Raw genomic sequence first — 19,618 nt, forward strand, 5'->3', positions numbered from 1 at the left:
AATAAAAAAATATATTTTTCTTTTATAGGAAATGGTTGTAATAGTATAAAAAATGTATCGCTAATTGGCCCTTTGCACATTGTATGTCAATATAGTTTATGAGCTAAATAAAAATATGGTAAGATGGAGTCAAAATAAGGTTCTATAAACTATTGTTGCAAATAGTAGTCTGAGACGAACATGACGTCGCTCGATCTCGTGTTGGCTCGTGCCGACGCTAGGTGGCACGACTAGTTTCGTAAAGAGTAGGGAGTAAGAGAGAGGTAGCGACCAATTGACTAAAACTATTTACATTACTTTAATGTTAAAGCCAACTGTTCTGTTAAATGTTCTTATGGTATTTCTTAGCTGTGCAACATTTTATCAGTTAATAAATAAAATGAAAATAAAAAAGTCTTTTATTTCCAGTATAAATTTACATTTTTGCAAATTTACCAATAACAAATTAATATTTATTTACTCTAGATGGGACGATGATATTAAAAAAATTGCAGACCCACAATGGCTACAAATTGCTAAAGACTGAAAAAAAATAGAAATCTTTGGAAGAGGTTTTGAGGAAGAGGTGAGATTCAGCAAAAATATAGTTTTTTAATTAAATATCTTACATTAGTTAAATATTATGTTAATTTTTTTACAAAATTATCAGAAATAGATATTAAAGTATTTTCTGAAATATACAAAATATTGCCATGAATTTATAGTTGACACATGTTAAGTGAAGGATTAAGTATTATTTTTTATTCCGCAACAAAATATTAGCGCTAAACAGTGATTTCACTAATATTAAATGACGACGCTGTCTATATTTGTTGTTGTAAGTGGTTCAAGCTTTTAAGCCATAATATATTCTGGCTGGTTTCTATATGTCGTGCATAAATCACATGCCGGTGCGTCATTTCCGATAAAGCAGAAACCCAGTTTCCGTACAAAAGCAAAAATTATTTAAACGATACAGAGCTAAAAATGCGCCATAAATTTAAACATTTAAAGCAGAATGTTAAATTAAAAATTTTTAAAAAAGGTGTCATGTCGTGACTTTTTCCTGATCAAAAGTTGCCTATGTGTTAAGCGATTTGGCTGAAGGAATGTATGTAACTAGTGTTTATGTGTATTGTTCAAGTGTACATATTTATTTATTATTCATTTATTTATTAAATCAAGTTCCAGGGTACTCGTAACTCCATACCAAATTTCAGCCAAATCGGTTCAGTAGTTGAGACATAAAGGAGTAACAAACATACTTTCGCCTTCATAATATTAGTGTGATTCAACCGCTTCTTGTCGACATTTTGTCTTTCTCGTCTGTCTGTCAAGTCTCGTGTACTATATCGTCTCGTGTTGCGGAACTTAGGTAAACAGGACCGATGCTTTACACCAGATCTAAGTGAACTTGGCCAATTATAAACTCTTTTGAGCCGACTTCGAAATCAAGACCGCGAAAAAAATAAATAAATAAAATAATATAAGTATTAGTAAGTTTCAGAGAAAACGTCGATTATCTTAATTTTAAAATTTTCATTTGCTAAACTAAAAATGCATTCCATCATCTCTGCTTATTTTTGTGGAACTCAAACCCACCACGCTGCTTAGCTGTCCGCAGGCTTAGGGTGACAATATTTGAAACTTTAACACATTCATTATAATGAAAGGTACTTACCGTGTGTCATAATTACCCAGAAACTATATATAGGTACACTTTAAAAATACACATAAACACTAGTTACCCAAAGTAAGTGTAGAGCCTATCTGTATATTTAATAAAAATTAAAATTCACATATTTAGAAATCATACACGTTTGCATTTGGCCAAGAGTTTGCAGGTAGATCTAAACAGGCGACCTATAACTGTCATTCACCTTCATCAAACACTACTTGATTGCAAAAACGAACATTACATATTAATCTCGTTTTTTCCTTGACCATCCATCGAATCTCAAGTAATAAAAGAAGACAAATAAAACCATAAATCTGAGGTACTTTATTTATATTTTTTTACAATTCCATACACTTAATATCTAAGCCTTAAATAATATGGCATAATTACGTATAATTCGCGACTTATAAATACTTATAACAGTCCAAAATAATATAAAATATATCTAACTATTGATATATTTTTTGGTACAATTTATAAATACAATAAAATTAATAAATATATTGATTTGTTACAATGGAATTGATTTATAAACATGGAACCAAGATTCATTTTTAATGCCAGAGTACTATATCAAAATTACCATTACGTATTGTATTTATTATATTAATAAGATATCCAATATCTATTATAAATAATAATTAAAAAATATATTACATATTCAGCAAAAAGAGAATCTAGGTCAAATAATTAATATGGTTGATATAGGACTTAGTGCATTAAAATGACGTTAATCTAAGTTTATACAAAAACTAATCATCGTTTAAAGTAATATCACTAAATCAAACGATTTGCGCATTTTTTTATTTACACGAGTTAATTGACTTACTAATATATTCGTATTCGTTTCATTACAAGTTATTATTAATGACATCGAGAAGTCTTTATCAACTCTATTCTAGTAATAACGTCGATATCCTATAATAATTCTATCAATAAAAAACAATCAACTAGTTTTATGTTTTCATAATAAATGGTAAGTTTTTTATCGCAGATAGATGTTTTAAAATATTTTTCAGGGACTAAACACAAATATACGCTATTTACAATAATGGCATGTAATGTATTTTACTTAAAATGACTACAATGTATATTTATTTTAATTTTACTTATATATCAAAATAAAATAAATATACATAAGTGGAGTTTGCCTACATACTCGCGTGAGTTTCGGATTCATGAATACGTATTTTCATCTGATTTAATACTCTTTCTACAAAATGATTTTCTTAAAATGGTTAATTCGTAAAAACTGAGATAATAATTTACAGACTTTAGTATTTATATGCATGAATGGATTCCGTTCACTATTAAGAGCATTTAAATAAGAAAACCCTTTATTTACTGATGATAAATATAGTCAAAAATGCGGGTTTAGTACTATAAATAATTTAAAAACATACTGTTAATCACACAGTAAATATGTTTCAGTTTTTAACTTTTACTTAAATATTATTTTACTATATTCAGTGACAGGTTTACAATAGGCATAGGCTCGTGAGGCTTCACGGGACGGTTTATTTGTTAAAATTTAAAAGTCACCTGAATAAAAACATTTGCCTGCATTCAAATTTTATAAAGGTATCAAATTAGTAAAAATTGTGAATCAAACTTTTTAATGCAAAAAAAGTCGTTTTTCAATTATGTTTTTGTAAATGTTTGTATGAAATCATTGTCTGCGTATAAATGTGTTTGTACTCCGATCTAATTACTACAATAGCAAGCGTCTTGAGTGTTCGCTCGGATCCAGTTCAAATAGTTGGTAACTCTCGTGTACACTCCGGGGTACCCCGGACGAGCACACCCATTACCCCATGAAACCACACCTGAAAAAGAATAAAATATTATTATTGATAAAATAGAGAATACTTAAAACGTATATTAATAGGGATAGCTCTCTCAACCGCTCGACGACGACGAAGATAATTATACAAATAAATAACCAATCTAAGTTTTATAAATTGAAAGACGTGAAATAAGATTCTTGCACTTGCATGATGCTTTTTTTAAACTGAAAGATAGTAAGCATATTATGTTAATAAAGAAGGCTTTGATGGATGGATGGATACCTTAATTCATAAAATACAGAAGGTAATAAGGCATCCTTGACAAGTTTAACATAGACATAGCATCATGGCCAAGGTAACTTCTTCGAGGTTGCGGTGGCTTATGTTCCCGTAGCGACAAACATCAGGTGACGATCCGAAACACCATGGGCCGTGGGGTTTTAATCGGTTTAAGTCCGACATAACTTTCTTGCCTCGCCGTGGCAAGAACGTATCAATGAGGATTTCCCCAAGGAAAAAAAGTACCTACTTTACGCGGCATAACTCCTCAATAAATACCAGGCACTACAGGATATATTCGCGTTTTAAATATGTTTACTAAATACCAGCTTAATACATTTATTGACACAATTTAAGGTAATCGTATTGATTGCGAACTATGGAATTTCAGAATTCAGTAGGGGCTACAAAAATGCAATAGCCTACTGGCGGAAAATTTGTAAAACCGCCACTACCATGAACATTGGCATCCGTGTTATTGACAGCCAGTCAACTCGCGCGATACGTAGCATACCTCATAGAGAAAGTCGAATTTCTATGCTATGCCTTCATCATAAATGCGATGCCCTTCCGACATCACAGTTTCTTGCTACGACTAATTGACTTGACAGACACCTAATAAGATGCTAACGCGCTCTAATCAAGACCTCATAACTACTCCCAAAAGCCATGCCTGTATCGAAAAGTAGGTAAAAAAACAATTAAATATTGGTACGTCTACATCAAATGTTACAGCAAATTCCCACAAAATACCAATAGATGTTTAAAATTCGACCACTTTAATTTTACTCACATAACAGATTTCTTTACTACCTTTTCTTGTTGTTCCTCATCATCATCATTTATCATTATCAGCCGATGGACGTCCACTGCTGGACATAGGCTTCTTGCATGGACTTCCAAACAAAACGGTCTCGAGCCGCACTTCTTATTACACAAAATAAATTCGAAACAGTTTATACCATGTATATAAACCAGTGAAAGTGACATGTGCGAGTAGGCAGTTTGTTTGCAGAAGACCGCGCGGACGCTATAGGATTTGCAAAGTGAGTATAAATAAGTATATCCATATTCATTACCTATTAACTCGTACCGCTTGTCGGACTTTCTCTCGGTGATGAGTGGACCACCGCTGTCGCCCTGGAAACAAAGACGATATATACAATTAAATAACATATTGACAAAAAAAAATAAAGAGACAAACAAGTGGACCCCAAAATTGCTAACAAAAATGCGGCTTCAGCTTAACTTTTCAGTTTAAGAACTCATGTTTTCTTTATCCATTTTCTTGAGCCTCCTACTAATGCTAATAATATACAATATTTCTTATAGTTGTTCCGAAAAGTGAAACAATATTGTTAAATAAAATTAGGAGAGTCCTGTGAAACTCTGTTTATTGTTATTGCCAATCAGTAGCTATTTGAATGGTTTGGTTGACCGTGATTTGGATGCTCTTTTTTCAGTAGGTACATACATGCATCACCTACTTTGAAGAATCGATGGACGTGGATGTTGGCATCAGTGGAGTGTTGGTTGATTATACGACATTAAACGACATATATCATCGACCTGTAAAGTATGTCGTAATATTTACGGGACAGCCTGTATATCGGCTGACGTGAAAATGATTAGAGTAAAGATGTGAGTTTGTGAGATTGTAGAAAGGGGGGCCCGTCATTCGTCGTTATCTCCATATATTCGGCTCACTGCTGAGCTTGAGTCTCCTCTCAGAATAAGAGGGGTTAGGCCAATAGTCCACCACGCTGGCCCAATGCGGATTGGCAGACTTCACACACGCAGAGAATTAAGACAATTATCTGTTATGCAGGTTTCCTCACGGTGCTTTCTTCACCGTTTGAGACACGTGATACTTAATTTCTTAAAATACACACAACTTAAAAGTTGGAGGTGCATGCCCCGGACCGTATTCGAACGAACACCCTCCAGCATCGGAGGCAGAGGTCATATCCACTGGGCTATCACGGCTCTCTGGATATACTGAACCGATATTGAAAGTTCTTTTACCTGTTTGTTAATCACGTTATTTGTGAGCGTCATAGCTATATCTTATCCCCTTACTCTCACGAAAACGGGAACTACACGGGTGACACCACAGGGTGTTTGCAAGATATTTTAAGTACCTCCATTAAAAATACACACCTGACAAGAATCCTTTCCTCCAGTCTGAGGGTAGCCAGCACAGAGCATGTTGTCAGTTATCATAGATGCCGAGTACTTTGTGTTCCTGCACACCTGGTTACTTAATACTGGAACTTCCACTTCTTGTAGAGTACATGACACTTTGCCTTCCTCAGTTAATGTGCCCCATCCAGATGCAACTGCTTTGGCGCCCACGTATAGATTTTCTGATGACAAAATAGTTATAAGATTAATCAAAATTTCATCTAATCAGGGTAAAAAGCATTTATTTATTACAACATTTTCGGATGTGGATTTCAAATACATGAATATAAGTTTTATTGCAATCATTATTAAAAGCTTGTGGGGAAAATTTAAATAGTATTCATGGAAAAGCTACAAAATAGTCCAAGTCCAAGTCAAGGGCTACCTTGACTACAATCTCAGCTGATGGTAAGTGAGTAAGAGGATGAAAACCAGTTTTGGTTTCTACACGACATCGTACTGGAAAGCTAAATCGCTTGGCGGTACATCTTTGCCAGTAGGGTGGTAACTAGCCACGGCCAAAGCCTCCCACCTGCCAAGTTGTTTGTTTGTTGTATTATTTTACGATTTCACGTATACCTAATCATGGAACTTTGCTTAGGTACTCGTCAGCGGTACGAAAAAGCAAATAGGTTATCTAATTTATTGAAATTTTAAAAAAGTATCAATTCAATGTATACGAGTATATTATACGATTATTACACTAGCTGATGCCGCGCGGTTTCACCCGCGTGGTTCCCGTCCCCGTAGGAATAAACGGATAAAATAAAGCCTATGGCCTTCCTCGATAAATGGGCTATCTAACACTGAAATAATTTTTCAAATCGGACCTGTAGTTCCTGAAATTAACGCAATAAACCAAACACACAAACATTCAGCTTTATAATAGTGGTAAAGATTTAATACTAGGACTTGAGACATGGTCCTTACTTCCGTTTTGAATAAAATACAATAGAATATAGTGGCTTGTATAATATGGTACCTAACAGGTAAAAGTTAGTTTAATATATTTTAGTTGAGATTAGGCATGTGACCCGAAATTGACTCCACTAGCGAAACTAATCTGAATAATGCATTGAGTTTTAACGGAAAGAAGCAAGTTTCATAATTATGAGGTTTAAAGGAATGTTAAGCAGGTGTCACTTTGATATTAATGAAGTTAATTTAAAAACTTTGTAAGCAAATCAATCTAAAATAATAAATATATATTCAGTAATCGGTAATCAATAACTCTAAGAATTGTATTTCAATTAGTCACTTTCTCTATCGTTTAAATTAATTGGCTTTTTCTTTCACTTTCTTGCAAATTACTTAATTATTATTAAGCTCTCAATTCGGTCGGTATATTTTTTTTTATGTATGTACACCGATTACTCAAAGACGCCTGGACCGATTTAAAAAATTCTTTTTTTGTTTGAAACTGTATAGACGTATAGTCCCCATTTGGTCCCATTTGCCATCATGTCAAGATCTGATGATGATTCCATCATCAAATCTTGACCTCTCTACCTGCTGATCAGTATGAAGGCGGTGCTTAGCCGGTGTTGTTTTAATTTAAGCCATTTCTGACATTGCCACATGAAAAAACACTGTCTGCAAAATCTAAGTATATAAGTGTGCTCACATGGCTTGAATTAATACATCACCGCCCTAGCACGGCCTTCATACTGATCAGCAGGTAGAACATATTATGATGTTATTTTTCGCTTTTTAGTTTAGTGGGTACGCTTTTATTTTTTGAAGTCGGTTGTACTTTTTTATTAAAATTTTATATATCAGAATTTCTGTGTATGATAATCGGAAAACAAAAAATCCCCAACAATCGGTTTTTTGGTTTTAAAACTACGATACCACGTGACACAAACATACACAAGCAGACAAACTAAACATCTAAACACCCCTCTTTTTTGCGTTGGGGATAAATCGCTAACAGACAAAATTTTTCGTCATGTTTGCGATTGTATGTTTTAAGATAAGATGACGATGATTATAAGAGGAAATATTTGATTGTTTATTTGTATGTTTGTTTGCATTAAAGAGGCTCCGAAACTACTGCACCGATTTGAAAATTTCTTTCAATATTGGGAAGCTACACTATCCCCGGGTTGTATAGGCTATATTTTATCTCCAGTGAAACCGCGTAGCGTCTGCTAGCAATAGATAATAAAAGTACTTACGGTTACTCTTAGGCAAGCAAATCGGTTTGATAGACCCACTCAGAGGGATTTTCTCGTTGAGGCGCAGTAAAGCGATGTCGTTGTCGAAATTGGGGAGGGTGAAGTTTTGTGCGATGACGCGGACCACGAAGCGGGTCTCGGGCCTCACTGTGGCATTGCATCGGTTGTGCTCACCGAATGTCACCTTTATCATAAACCACATAAAGCTGAAATTAAAAACTCATTTAAGCTGGTAACAATAAAATATACAGACGTATTTTAGAAAGAATGTTGTTGTTTTTCTTTCTACAAACACTTAAAGTTCGAAAAATTTGAAAAAATGATCTGTCATTCCCATACATTTTTCTAGTTTTCGAAGCGTTTGTAGAAAGAGAATTGGCTACAAGCCCAGGAATCCGATATTGGGACGTCTCAAGGAGATGTTGACGACTTTAACTTTTAAATTGTATTTTATGAAAGTATATAAATCTACGTTAAGTTCTTTGTTCTATATGCGTAGCATTGCTGAACACGTTTGTGAATTTTTCAATAAAAAATTGCTATTCATCGGAAATATTAGAATTTTATAACAGGTATAAAGGAACTACCCAAATATGTACAAAAATAAATCATTTACATAGTATGAAAATTTTATGAGATATGAAATTCGTTCATGCGTTACTAAAAAACGTACCCGTTTTCTAAGCAACGTCCCTTGCGCAAAATTTCGAGATCAGGTATGAGTGTTTTAGTATTATTTGTGGAGTAAACTCTAGTCATGCGTCGTAACGTCGAAACTAACCCACATACACATTTTATATACCTACTGCATATACAACGAAGATAAAGTTAAAAAACTATCTTGGTGTTATGCATTCCTATTACCTTTTTAATAAAAAAATATGGCGCAATAATAATTACAAAAAACAACAATGAGTTGAATTAGTTATCTATGTGTAGGTAATATAATAAATTGATAGGTAGTTTTTATTTTTTTATCATACCTATTTTGTTTTTAAACTGACTGGCAACCGATCCATCGTCCACCTTAAGGATGTGTGTAAAGTCCGGCCGCTCAGAGATTGCGTTTCTGACAGGTCGTGATCGAATGGGCGATGTAACTTCGAACTGGCGTACAAGGTTGTTAAACTGCGCTGTTTCACGGTTATGGTAATGTGTATCTTAGTAGCCATAAAACAAAATAATGAGGCAATAGTAATTGAATATGTTTGTCCCATTCGGTCATGACCTGTCAGAAACGAAATTTCTGAGCGGCCGAACTTTAATGTAGGTACCGTATGAATGCACGGTGTGACATTACAGAACCTTATTTGTGTTGGCATTGAGCGAAAGTAACACTAAATATTTTTGGACTTGTATGTTACGGCTTCTCATTTACGCTTTCACTAGCAATAGTTACGGACTACGTAACAAAGGTCTTGGGGACAAATGTTGACTTTGAAACGGTATTTAAACGAAATATATTATTCGTCAATTTCAATAGGTACTATATTTTAACCGAAATATATTTTGGCTAGTGAAAAAAATACTGAAGAGAAATAATACACACTATGTATCAAAGATGCTGTGACCAGTCTGAATGAGTAGTCTTTAGAGACATGAGAGCTAGCTCTAGGGAATTTGGGACATTAGGCTTAACAACACAGTATAGAAAATGATACAGAAAGAGTCTTTACAAGCCGCGCGGTGAGGCCGGTGAAACCCTTAATAAAACAATCGTCACGCGTCTCCTTGACATCCGCATATACAAACTTTTTTCGTAATTTGTATTTAAGGATTTAACACTAACAACAATTACGTAAATTAATATCATAATAAACTAATAATCAATATTTACCTATAAAAAATACTGTATCATATTCTTTAGTAGGTATTTGAGAAAAGATTTTAAAATATTTAAAAACATAAGACGCCATTTTTCTTAAATGATATTGAAAATTACTGATGCGGCGCTTTGTGGAATGATGAGTTTTTGAATTTGTATTTGGAATGGCTGCATCTCTGCCGTGTTCCGTGCACTCTATCTGCCTACTATTCTTTAATCTGTGCTTTACAAATACATACTCGTATTACAATATCTTCACAGAAATACAAAAAATCTTTAATAGTAGAAGATCCGAATTAGAAACGACCTTTTTTTCTGTTTATTGGATAAAAAGTGTTGTATATCAAATTTAGTACGTTTGTGAATATATTGCGAATAAGTTGCCTAATTATTAAACATTATTAACTATCATTAATGATAGCTTGACCAGGGGTTTTTGGCGAATGGAAGAGGCAAACTACTCACAATATATTTTTTAACGTACTTTATTTGATATAATACACTTTTCATCCATTCAACAGATGCTTGAAGGTCTAATACGGATCTTAGATTGTAATAAAATTTAAATCCCAGTCCATTATTTACCTTCTTTCCTTTACCTAGCTTCGTCTTCTAAATCAAGCTTGTATTTTTGCAAAAGATGACTTTTAATTATTGAATTATTACGGTTATCGAAATTGATTTTAGTTTTTAATTATTGCGTTATTCTAGTTATAAAGGTAGTCGAAATTGATTTTAGATTGCGGTATCCATAGTTTTCTTTTTTTTCAATCAATCAGATCGTCTTATGAACGGGTTTTGAACACTAGATTATTGATTTGCTTCGATTCGTCTAATGACAAAAAATGTTACCAAAACGCTAACTAAAGTCTTTAAAGCCTTCAAAGTGGACATTTGGTGAGGATAATGAACTCGTTAGTTTGAAGCCTGCCTCGGCCGGTTTAAAGTTCAACGCACTGACACCACTGATTGGAATTTACAAATTCGGACTAAGCACTTATTTTGGGCTTGTTTCGCCATTCCCCGGTTATCGGACCCGTATTCCGATGATTTACGATCTCATCTGTAATTTGGTTTCGCATTTACATTTCCATCAAAATAAAGGACCGCAAATAACAAGAACGGGCTCATTTAGCGTCCTCTGATTCCCCTTTGATTAACATTTTAGGTATAATAATTGCAAATTAGGATTTAGTCATCAATGTTTCTGTGGAAATTTGGCTTTAACGCGTCATTTGTTTACCATTAGCCTACATTACGCGACACAGAAAAACATTCGAATTCAATATAAAACGTAGATTTCAGAAGCCCTAATCTTATTATTTTCGATTAACCTTAATTGTGTTTTGAATTTAGAATTACTTAACAGTCATCAGATTAGATTTTTTAACATGCGTGACTGGATTTGAAACGGTGAATTATTTACCAAGTGGGTACTAAAGATAGGTAGGCAGGTGTAGAGTCAACATCCTCTTGAGTTTTGTGCAAATACTTTAAAACCACTTGCTAAAACGCTCATGCCCCTCCGGCGATTCAATCAACAAATAAACTTAGAGCTTTAAACATACCCGCGAAATATTATGTATACAAACAGCGCAGGCGCTTCCATAACCATAAAATTATTTATAAACATAGAAATGTCTTTAGAGAAAACAGATTCTTACGATTTAAACTAAAGCCATACTTGATGCGCACTATTTAACAACAAACAAATTAAAAATGAGGGTATAATTCGCTGGTCATTTCACACCTAATAATAATTATAATTAACTTGTTCTTGAATTTATGAAAATGAATTTGACTTTATGAAAAATAAACATACATCAGTGAAATTGAATTGAGAACCGCCTCCTTTTTTTAAAAAACAATACATTATGTATTGTTTTTTTTAAATAAATAAGTTATGAAATGCGTTTCCTTTACCTTAATTTGTAATTTGTTTGTTGGTAAACAGAGCATATCGATTATGGCTTTATTATAGTTTGATAGTTTTAAGGCTAAGAACAGTGTAAACAAAGATTTGATGACAGTAATAAAACCCCAAAATGTAATTACAGAGACATTTTTATAGAAAAAAAATATAGAGCCATGTTTCTGAAATGTATAGCTTAAAATAATAATTTATAGAGTAGTAATACTGTTATAATTTATAGAGCCGTGATAGCCCAGTGGATACGACCTCTGCCTCCGATTCCGGAGGGTGTGGGTTCGAATCCGGTCCGGGGCATGCACCTCCAACTTTTCAGTTGTGTGCATTTTAAGAAATTAAATATCACGTGTCTCAATCGGTGACGGAAAACATCGTGAGGAAACCTGCATACCAGAGAATTATCTTCATTGTCTGCGTGTGTGAAGTCTGCCAATCCGCATTGGGCCAGCGTGGTGGACTATTGGCCTAACCCCTCTCATTCTGAGAGGAGACTCGAGCTCAGCAGTGAGCCGAATATGGGTTGATGACGAATACTGTTCTAGTGCGTTCAACCAAGGGATATATTAAATGGTATTGCAATACCACCAATAATAATAATTAGCTACAGCAACGCGATAGCCTATTTACAAAAATAAATTAAGCTTATGTGAACTTTGAATGTAATAAAATGTCAAAATGACATTTAAACATATGAGCTCTGTAAAAGGTCAATTTAAGGCTCATATACATAGAGGTCTACTATTTGATTGAAGATTTTCTGGGAAACTATAATCTTGTAGATTTTTATGATTAGGTAGGTACCTTGAATTTAATTGAAACACTTGTCTCAGCTGCTTCGGTTTTCGTGAAAGAGTTAGGTATAATTTTTATAATAACGATATAAGAGTTATGTATAATGTTCAAGCTAAGAAACAAACAAACTCTTCAGCTGTATAGATTATGATGGTAATAATCATCACCTATTTAGTTATTTTAAAGAATCTCTTATACCTACCTTAAGGGTAGGGTTAGAGGGTTAGAGGGTACCTTCTCCTTTATTAAGATTTTATAAGTTCAGCCCCATATATTCGTACATTTTTCTAGTTTTCGAAGTGTTAACGATTGTAGAAAGAGAATAGACGTGCTTCTTGGCGTGCGACATGTCTATTTAAAATTGTAATCGAATAAATTTTCAATCGTATTTTCAAATTTAAATTCAAACTTCTTTGCAATTCTACTCTTACGATATACACAGTGGCGTAGATAGAGTTTTCGCTACTGGGATCGAATGGAACTCTCCGGGACTGACAACTAATTTATTCAACAAACCTAATCTACATTGTAAAACTTATACAAAATTAACATAAAGAACCTACCACTCAAAGGAAGGAGGTTATAGGTAGGTTTACTTATAGTACATTCGAGAAAAAATGGGCCAACCGAGCCGACCCAAACCAAAACTACTGCAGGCTTTGAGGAGGGATATTTCTGTGCCAAATTTTGTCTAATAAGCTTTATGAGGCGTGCAAAAAGATGCGAGATTTTTTTTTAATCGACTTCTTTGATTAGATCTTGGCGCATGTCGCCGCACCCTTCCATTTAGTCAATCGGATGAGCATCGAACAACAAGTTACTCGTAACCTATAAAATTCCTGTATCTACATGTAGTGCTAACATGCGACCGTGAAGAGAAATGGACAAAACATCGTTCCGTGGCGGCGGAGTTGTCCCAGTCTCATCACTTTCGTCCCAACGCAATGGAAGAGGTGGGACTGGAAGCGGTATATTCGGTTGCAACTCCATTGGTTGAAATTTGTCTATTTCTCTTCATATGTTAGCACCAATGGAATATATAAAACAGTTTTGTTGAGTCAGAAATTCGCCCAAATGTAATCCAAGCCTAACAATAATTTATAGACATTTTACGACCTGTTTTAGGTAGATATCATTATTTATCTTCTAAGCGACTGCTCCGAAAGTAACATTTACTTAAGTAGTATTAGCAACTTCGTTTGATAGCATATTGATAGGTATTCGTTTAGAGATCAATGCCATTGTAAAATGAAATATTTTTAATCTATTTCTATGGACCTGGACTAATCGCCACAATCTGCTAAGTAACACCACTTCATCACAGCAAATCAGGAAAATAATATTTTTGAAGGGGTAACCGGTTTACAAATATAAATAGCAGATACCTAAGATCGATTTTTCTTATATATTCATAAAATTGAAGTTCTAAATACCAACCTATCAATATAAACAATGCCGGCAGAAATATTTACCTATTCTTAATCCAGAAATAGCAGGAATAATTCTCATAGACACCGTTTCATAACAGAATTCAGAAGAAGCTAGTCATCTTCTGAATTATATTATCGGAATTACCCTCTTATTTAAATTTGGTAACACCGGGATACGTCTGGTATCTCTTTTAAAGATAAAAGTATCGATGCCAACAAAGATCCCTACGGGTGTCATCGGGCCAAAAATTCTTCACAAAACTCTGGTTAGTGTCTATCAAACCCCTTCTATTACCCTAGACCAAGATTAACCTGTAGTTTGCTCATAATCTCAACTTTTAAAATACCTTTTAAAACGAATGAAATAAAGAAAATCATTTGTTTTAAAATTGTGGCACTACACTACAATGCCTAAGCACTATTGTAGCGATTGATGCTTTAACAACCTGATTAGGGCAAGACCAAAGTTTGACAAAGACCAAGTTGCACAATATTACAAGTAGAAGCATCAAACACCATTCTGTCATGTACCCTAGCAAAATGCTGCATGACCCAAGCAAATACTGAAGCATATAGCTCTGATTTTTAGCTGTTACCCTGATCCAGAATAAATGATTAGCGCCTCCAGTCATTTTCTTATCTAAGCATATAGAAAATTATAAAAATATACCCTTTAACACAATGCGCCGCGGTGAGGACGTATCTGTCAGCTATGACCATCCCTCCACAGTAGAATCGCTTGAAATAAGTCAATTTTGCCATCCATGGAAACTCGTTGATTCCTGCTTCCACGCCATCAACTATACGCGATTCTTCATTCCTTTCACCACATTCTGAAATGTAAATCACAAAAACTTACAGTGTCCATCAGCCATTTTGACAATATCAGATTATGATGGGTTTTAACGATATTTAAGCCACTAAGTTCTTCAAAGAAACGAGAAGGAATATAATGGAACAATTTCGAAAATTGCTATGTAACATGCAACATTGTCATCATAAAACATTTACTATTATGTCATGAATGTAATCAAAAAATAAAAGTCAAAAAATATCTTCTAAGCTATTACACCGTGACCTAAAATATATAGTTGCTTTACATCAGACCCCAACTTTAAACACGCTATAATCATGTATAGCGTGTTTAAAAATTTGGGTCATACCAAGTAAATTATATACTCGTAGAAATGATGATGAAATCCAAAAACTTCTGCAGGTTGGAAGATGTGTCCACGAATATATCACTTTATTAGACAGATAGAGCTTTTGTTATTTATTAAAAAACTTATCTACGACGAAAGATAGAAAGTAATAGTTCCGTAGAATTGGAGAAATTTTAAACCATTAACAATAACTGAGTTGAGAAAGATAATGGTTGCATGATTAATTGTTGATGACATTTTACACTCAAAGTCTGAATAACTTACTGTTCCTTTCTAAATAAATACAGTTTTAAATATTTAACATAATAAACGGATTTTTTATGCCAATTTATAATCCCGTAGGCCTAAGAAAAAATTGTATTAAACAAATGCCTTACTCATAGAGAAATTTTTGTCATACAAAGAAATATAGATTTTAATAAGCCTTTTTCGTTGTATACCTATATGTATATTCTGTAAATAGTATAGTATATTTTCATTTTCTTATTATATATATTACTTTTTATCGTGAGTCTAGTGCAGCTGAGTAGAATGACAATAAGTTAAGTAATGGCTTAAGCTAACCCAGTTAGTTTTAGTCCTTGGTATAAGATATACTCGTATTTATTTATAATTTGTTTTGGTTCCCAAATAAAAGAGATATTTACTGCAATAGGATATGAATATTCTTAACTAGAAAAATAAAACAAATATTTAAGTCACGTCAGTAAATGCATAAACCTATCACATATGCAAAACCTTTCTTAAACGCCACGTGAATTAAATAGCAAAACTAAATCAATAGTGAAAGTGCAATCGTGATAAAGAAAAAGTTTAAAACCTTTATCTTGCAAATATATACTTAATATTTTTAAATTCATTCTAATCAGATCCACCCCATTCTCTATTGATGTCCATAGTCCAAAATGTATCGTCCAGTCCCTGAATAAGGAGAGTGAATAAATAAAGACAGGGAACGAAAATTACGGAATAATTCCCTATAAACACGACAAGAGCAGTTACTGGGTTCTAACTTACTAAGGTTTTAAAGGACCTTGGAAGGTGGTGGGTTGCCCATACTTTATGAGGTCAAAATAAAAACTGCAACGTGAGTATAAATATTGGACTGCTGCAGCCCGACAAATGGTTGTTTGCGTGTTCGTGGTTGCATACGTCTTGTCAGTAGCCGGTAACAGTAGCTTTTGCGACCAAGGCAATGACGGATGGTTAGGAACGTCTAGGGCGCAAAATGCCTAAATGCATCTCAAGTGAGACTAGGACCTCAGCTTATAAAAGCGTTCAAGCAAATGGTCTACAGAGATTAATTATGCCGCCACAATGTCCGATGTTAGAAGCAATTTCCCGATTACAGAAATCGTTTTTCTACCTGATCATCATCATACATCAGCCGATGGACGTCCACTGCAGAACATAGACCTTTTTGTAATCACGATCCTAAGCCGCCTGCATCCATCGAATCTCTGCGTCTCGCTCGATTTTGTCAGTCCCTGGTGGACCAACATTGCGCTTTCTAGTGCGCGATTTCCATCCTAGCACCGTGGGACTCCAACGACCATCGGCTCTTTGAACTATGTGCCCGCCCATTGTCACTTCAGCTTCGTAACTAGTTGTCGTAATACGGCACAGAGTGAAACAGTGAACGAACTATGCTCGGTGTATCTCTTCGTGATCGAATCAGAAATGAGGACCAACTAACCAGTAGTTTTTTTACCTATTTGAACATAATTTACTGTTAACCGTTCCGTAGTATATTTTTAATGTGACAAAACGGCTTACGTGCTGCATACATCATCTCTTAAGTCTAACACGAAAAATATGCTAAAATATTAACTGTAAAACGGAAAACAAATGAAAACTAACTGCACGAGCACTTCGGTGCTGGTTGCCGGTACTCCATCAATGGCGGTCGGTTCCCCCACACGCCGCCGAAGTAGTTCTTTGTAAACACACCACGCTTGTCTCGCTCTGACTCAACCTGTCAAAACGTGATAAAAATATAGATAAAGATTATTCTTATATAAAAAAAAATAAAAAGAAATTATAAAAAAATTTTATCTTAATAATGGAAACTTCATCCGAATAGTAACAGTAGTTAAAAATGGCGGACATAACTACGTATGTACTTATAATACATACATACATATTAAATACAGAACCTCCTTTAAAGTGAAGTCGCTTAAAAATACTAACCTACATTACACTTATTAGAATTTTGTTTCGTTGCGTTTCTATTTAGATTATGTTCTCGTTATTTACAACATTTTTCAGTGAAGGTTTTAATATGTTGGATAGGCATATAACTTGAAAACAGTTTTCTTCATTACTCCTTGATAAAAATTCAAACCCTCTTGGTAAAAGCTAACCAGTAATGACATTATTTAAAAACTATTTTTTTTTAAATATAATTTTAAAAAAATATCTTGTAGAAATCTTAATAATTATAAATAGTACAAAATCAAATAAATGTTTATATTATTCTACTTTATAAATCAAAACTGGATTCAAACCTACAGCATGTTTAACTATGTTTTTAGTAAATATATACCAAAAGAAATGAAAAAAAAGTCTACAAAAATTAACAATGAACTAAAACCTTAATTTTTATTATCAAAAAAATATATATCACACTTATCAACAACAAACCTGCGCGCTAGAGAAAGTGTGCACTAAAAACACTAAGAAAAGAAAGCACCTCCACATACTGACGTCGGAGTAAACAAAAAAAAAAAGAAAAAATATATCGTATTCAGAAATCGCACAATTGCATCGCTCGCCTTTGAACTCGTCGCGCGGTGGCACTAGCGAAAACACACTGAGTTGTTTTGGTGGTCGCATGTGTCTACATACATCGGACGTGATTTGGGTTGCCTCCAATACCCCACTAGCTAGTATAGCCTATGTGCTGATATATTATGTAGTTTGAATAACAACGATCGCGTTGTCTACAGAAATAGTTGTCTACGTACAAATTTTAGTAGCATAATTTTTGATTCAAAAATGTTCACTTTTAAGTTTCTTTATTGAAGATATTGTTATAGATATTATTTGCCATATGTTTTAAATTCTTATTCGGAAAAGTCTGTATTACGGGTACCTATGACAATAGTCCCGCGAGCAGGAACCGAACGGCGACCTCTTAGTGATACCTACCGGTCCCTTAACCGTTGAGCTATTGAGGTTTCGTATTGTCACGGAGTATATGATAGGAGTATTTTATTGAATAGAAGCAGGCGCTTACTTTACTTACATTATGAATATAGTTTACTTACATCATGAAAAGAATCTAAATATGTACCTATATAAAATCGAAAAGTTACTCATCACAAAATCTTGAAAACCGTTTGATGTAGAAAGATGATATTTAGTATGAAGGTAGTTTATATTTTGTCCACTAAGAACGGATTTCGTGACAGGGCCGGATTACGAAGGTCTAAGCGCGGACGAAGTCGCGGGCGTCCGCTAATTATGAATATTCGCGTATGAATTTATTTATTTTTCACTACTTTTTCTCAAAACATAATATAGGTAAGCTGTCATGTTATCATTCCACAGCGGGGCTAAACAACCATCTCAGGCTTAAAAGTAGAGTTTAACACGCGGGGCTAAACCCATTATTACTCGGTTACTATTTAGCGTCCTTAAATACCTCGTATATAATTGGTCATTTTAGGCCCTTGTATAACAATCTACTATTTCTATTCTTCGCGAAAGTCCGACGTTTTCAAAAACGCGAATTTGTATCCAACTGAGCACTGTAATACATCTGAGGTTGCTCCGGTAGGTCTGAGAAGTCCTCTTAGAATGCATTACACTCACCATCCCCTGCCTGGCATATTCTCCATACCTACGCCAAACGATTAGTGATCAATTACTACAAAACCTAATTGCACAAAATCACTACCACGACAAAGCGACGTAACCGTAAGAACTTTGCTCAACAAAGAACTGAACTCAAGTCACCAATCACCGTCATAAATACAAATACCTCCTTTTATAATAATATAAGTACTTAATTATAAATATTAAGAGCACCCGTACTCGAGGAACTCGTAACAATATAAGCGAATCACTGCAAAAACAGCCTTATTTGAAAATACTACTGAAATAATTTAGCAACTTCACCTAAATGCATTTTTGCCGCCCAAACAACGACAAACTTTTCGTAAGCTTGACAGCGGATAGATAGAGAAAACTCCGTCAGTGGTTGGCAGATTCTAGCACAAAAATGGTCAAGTTAAAAATTCAGGTTCTCCTAGCACTATTTACGATATACATAGATAAGGCTAACCACTTTTTTTTATTCCTTAAAAATTAACCCCTACTACAATCTCACCTGGTGGTATGTGATGATGCAGTCTAAAATGGAAGCGGGCTATCTTGTTAGAAGGAGGATG

At 34.2% G+C, this 19,618-nt stretch overlaps 1 protein-coding gene across 2 annotated transcripts; it reads right to left on the bottom strand.

The window, feature by feature from the left end:
• Positions 1-1,958: 1,958 nt before the first annotated feature.
• LOC112057755 (trypsin-7-like) lies at positions 1,959-19,059 on the bottom strand. Of its 2 annotated transcripts, none has more exons than XM_052884030.1 (7): positions 19,041-19,059; positions 17,085-17,199; positions 14,732-14,894; positions 8,085-8,290; positions 5,884-6,089; positions 4,803-4,863; positions 1,959-3,483 (listed from the first exon to the last, which is right to left on the bottom strand). In XM_052884030.1, exons 1-7 carry the CDS (start codon positions 19,041-19,043, stop codon positions 3,362-3,364), a joined length of 876 nt encoding a protein of 291 aa, XP_052739990.1. In that variant the 5' UTR covers positions 19,044-19,059; the 3' UTR covers positions 1,959-3,361. The 2 variants fall into 2 exon arrangements, with proteins under 2 accessions (XP_052739990.1, XP_023954062.2); XM_024098294.2 differs by lacking the exon at positions 19,041-19,059 and adding an exon at positions 17,868-18,046.
• Positions 19,060-19,618: the final 559 nt, after the last annotated feature.

The sequence above is a fragment of the Bicyclus anynana genome, chromosome 10 (assembly GCF_947172395.1).
Source record: "Bicyclus anynana chromosome 10, ilBicAnyn1.1, whole genome shotgun sequence".
Taxonomy (NCBI): domain Eukaryota; kingdom Metazoa; phylum Arthropoda; class Insecta; order Lepidoptera; family Nymphalidae; genus Bicyclus; species Bicyclus anynana.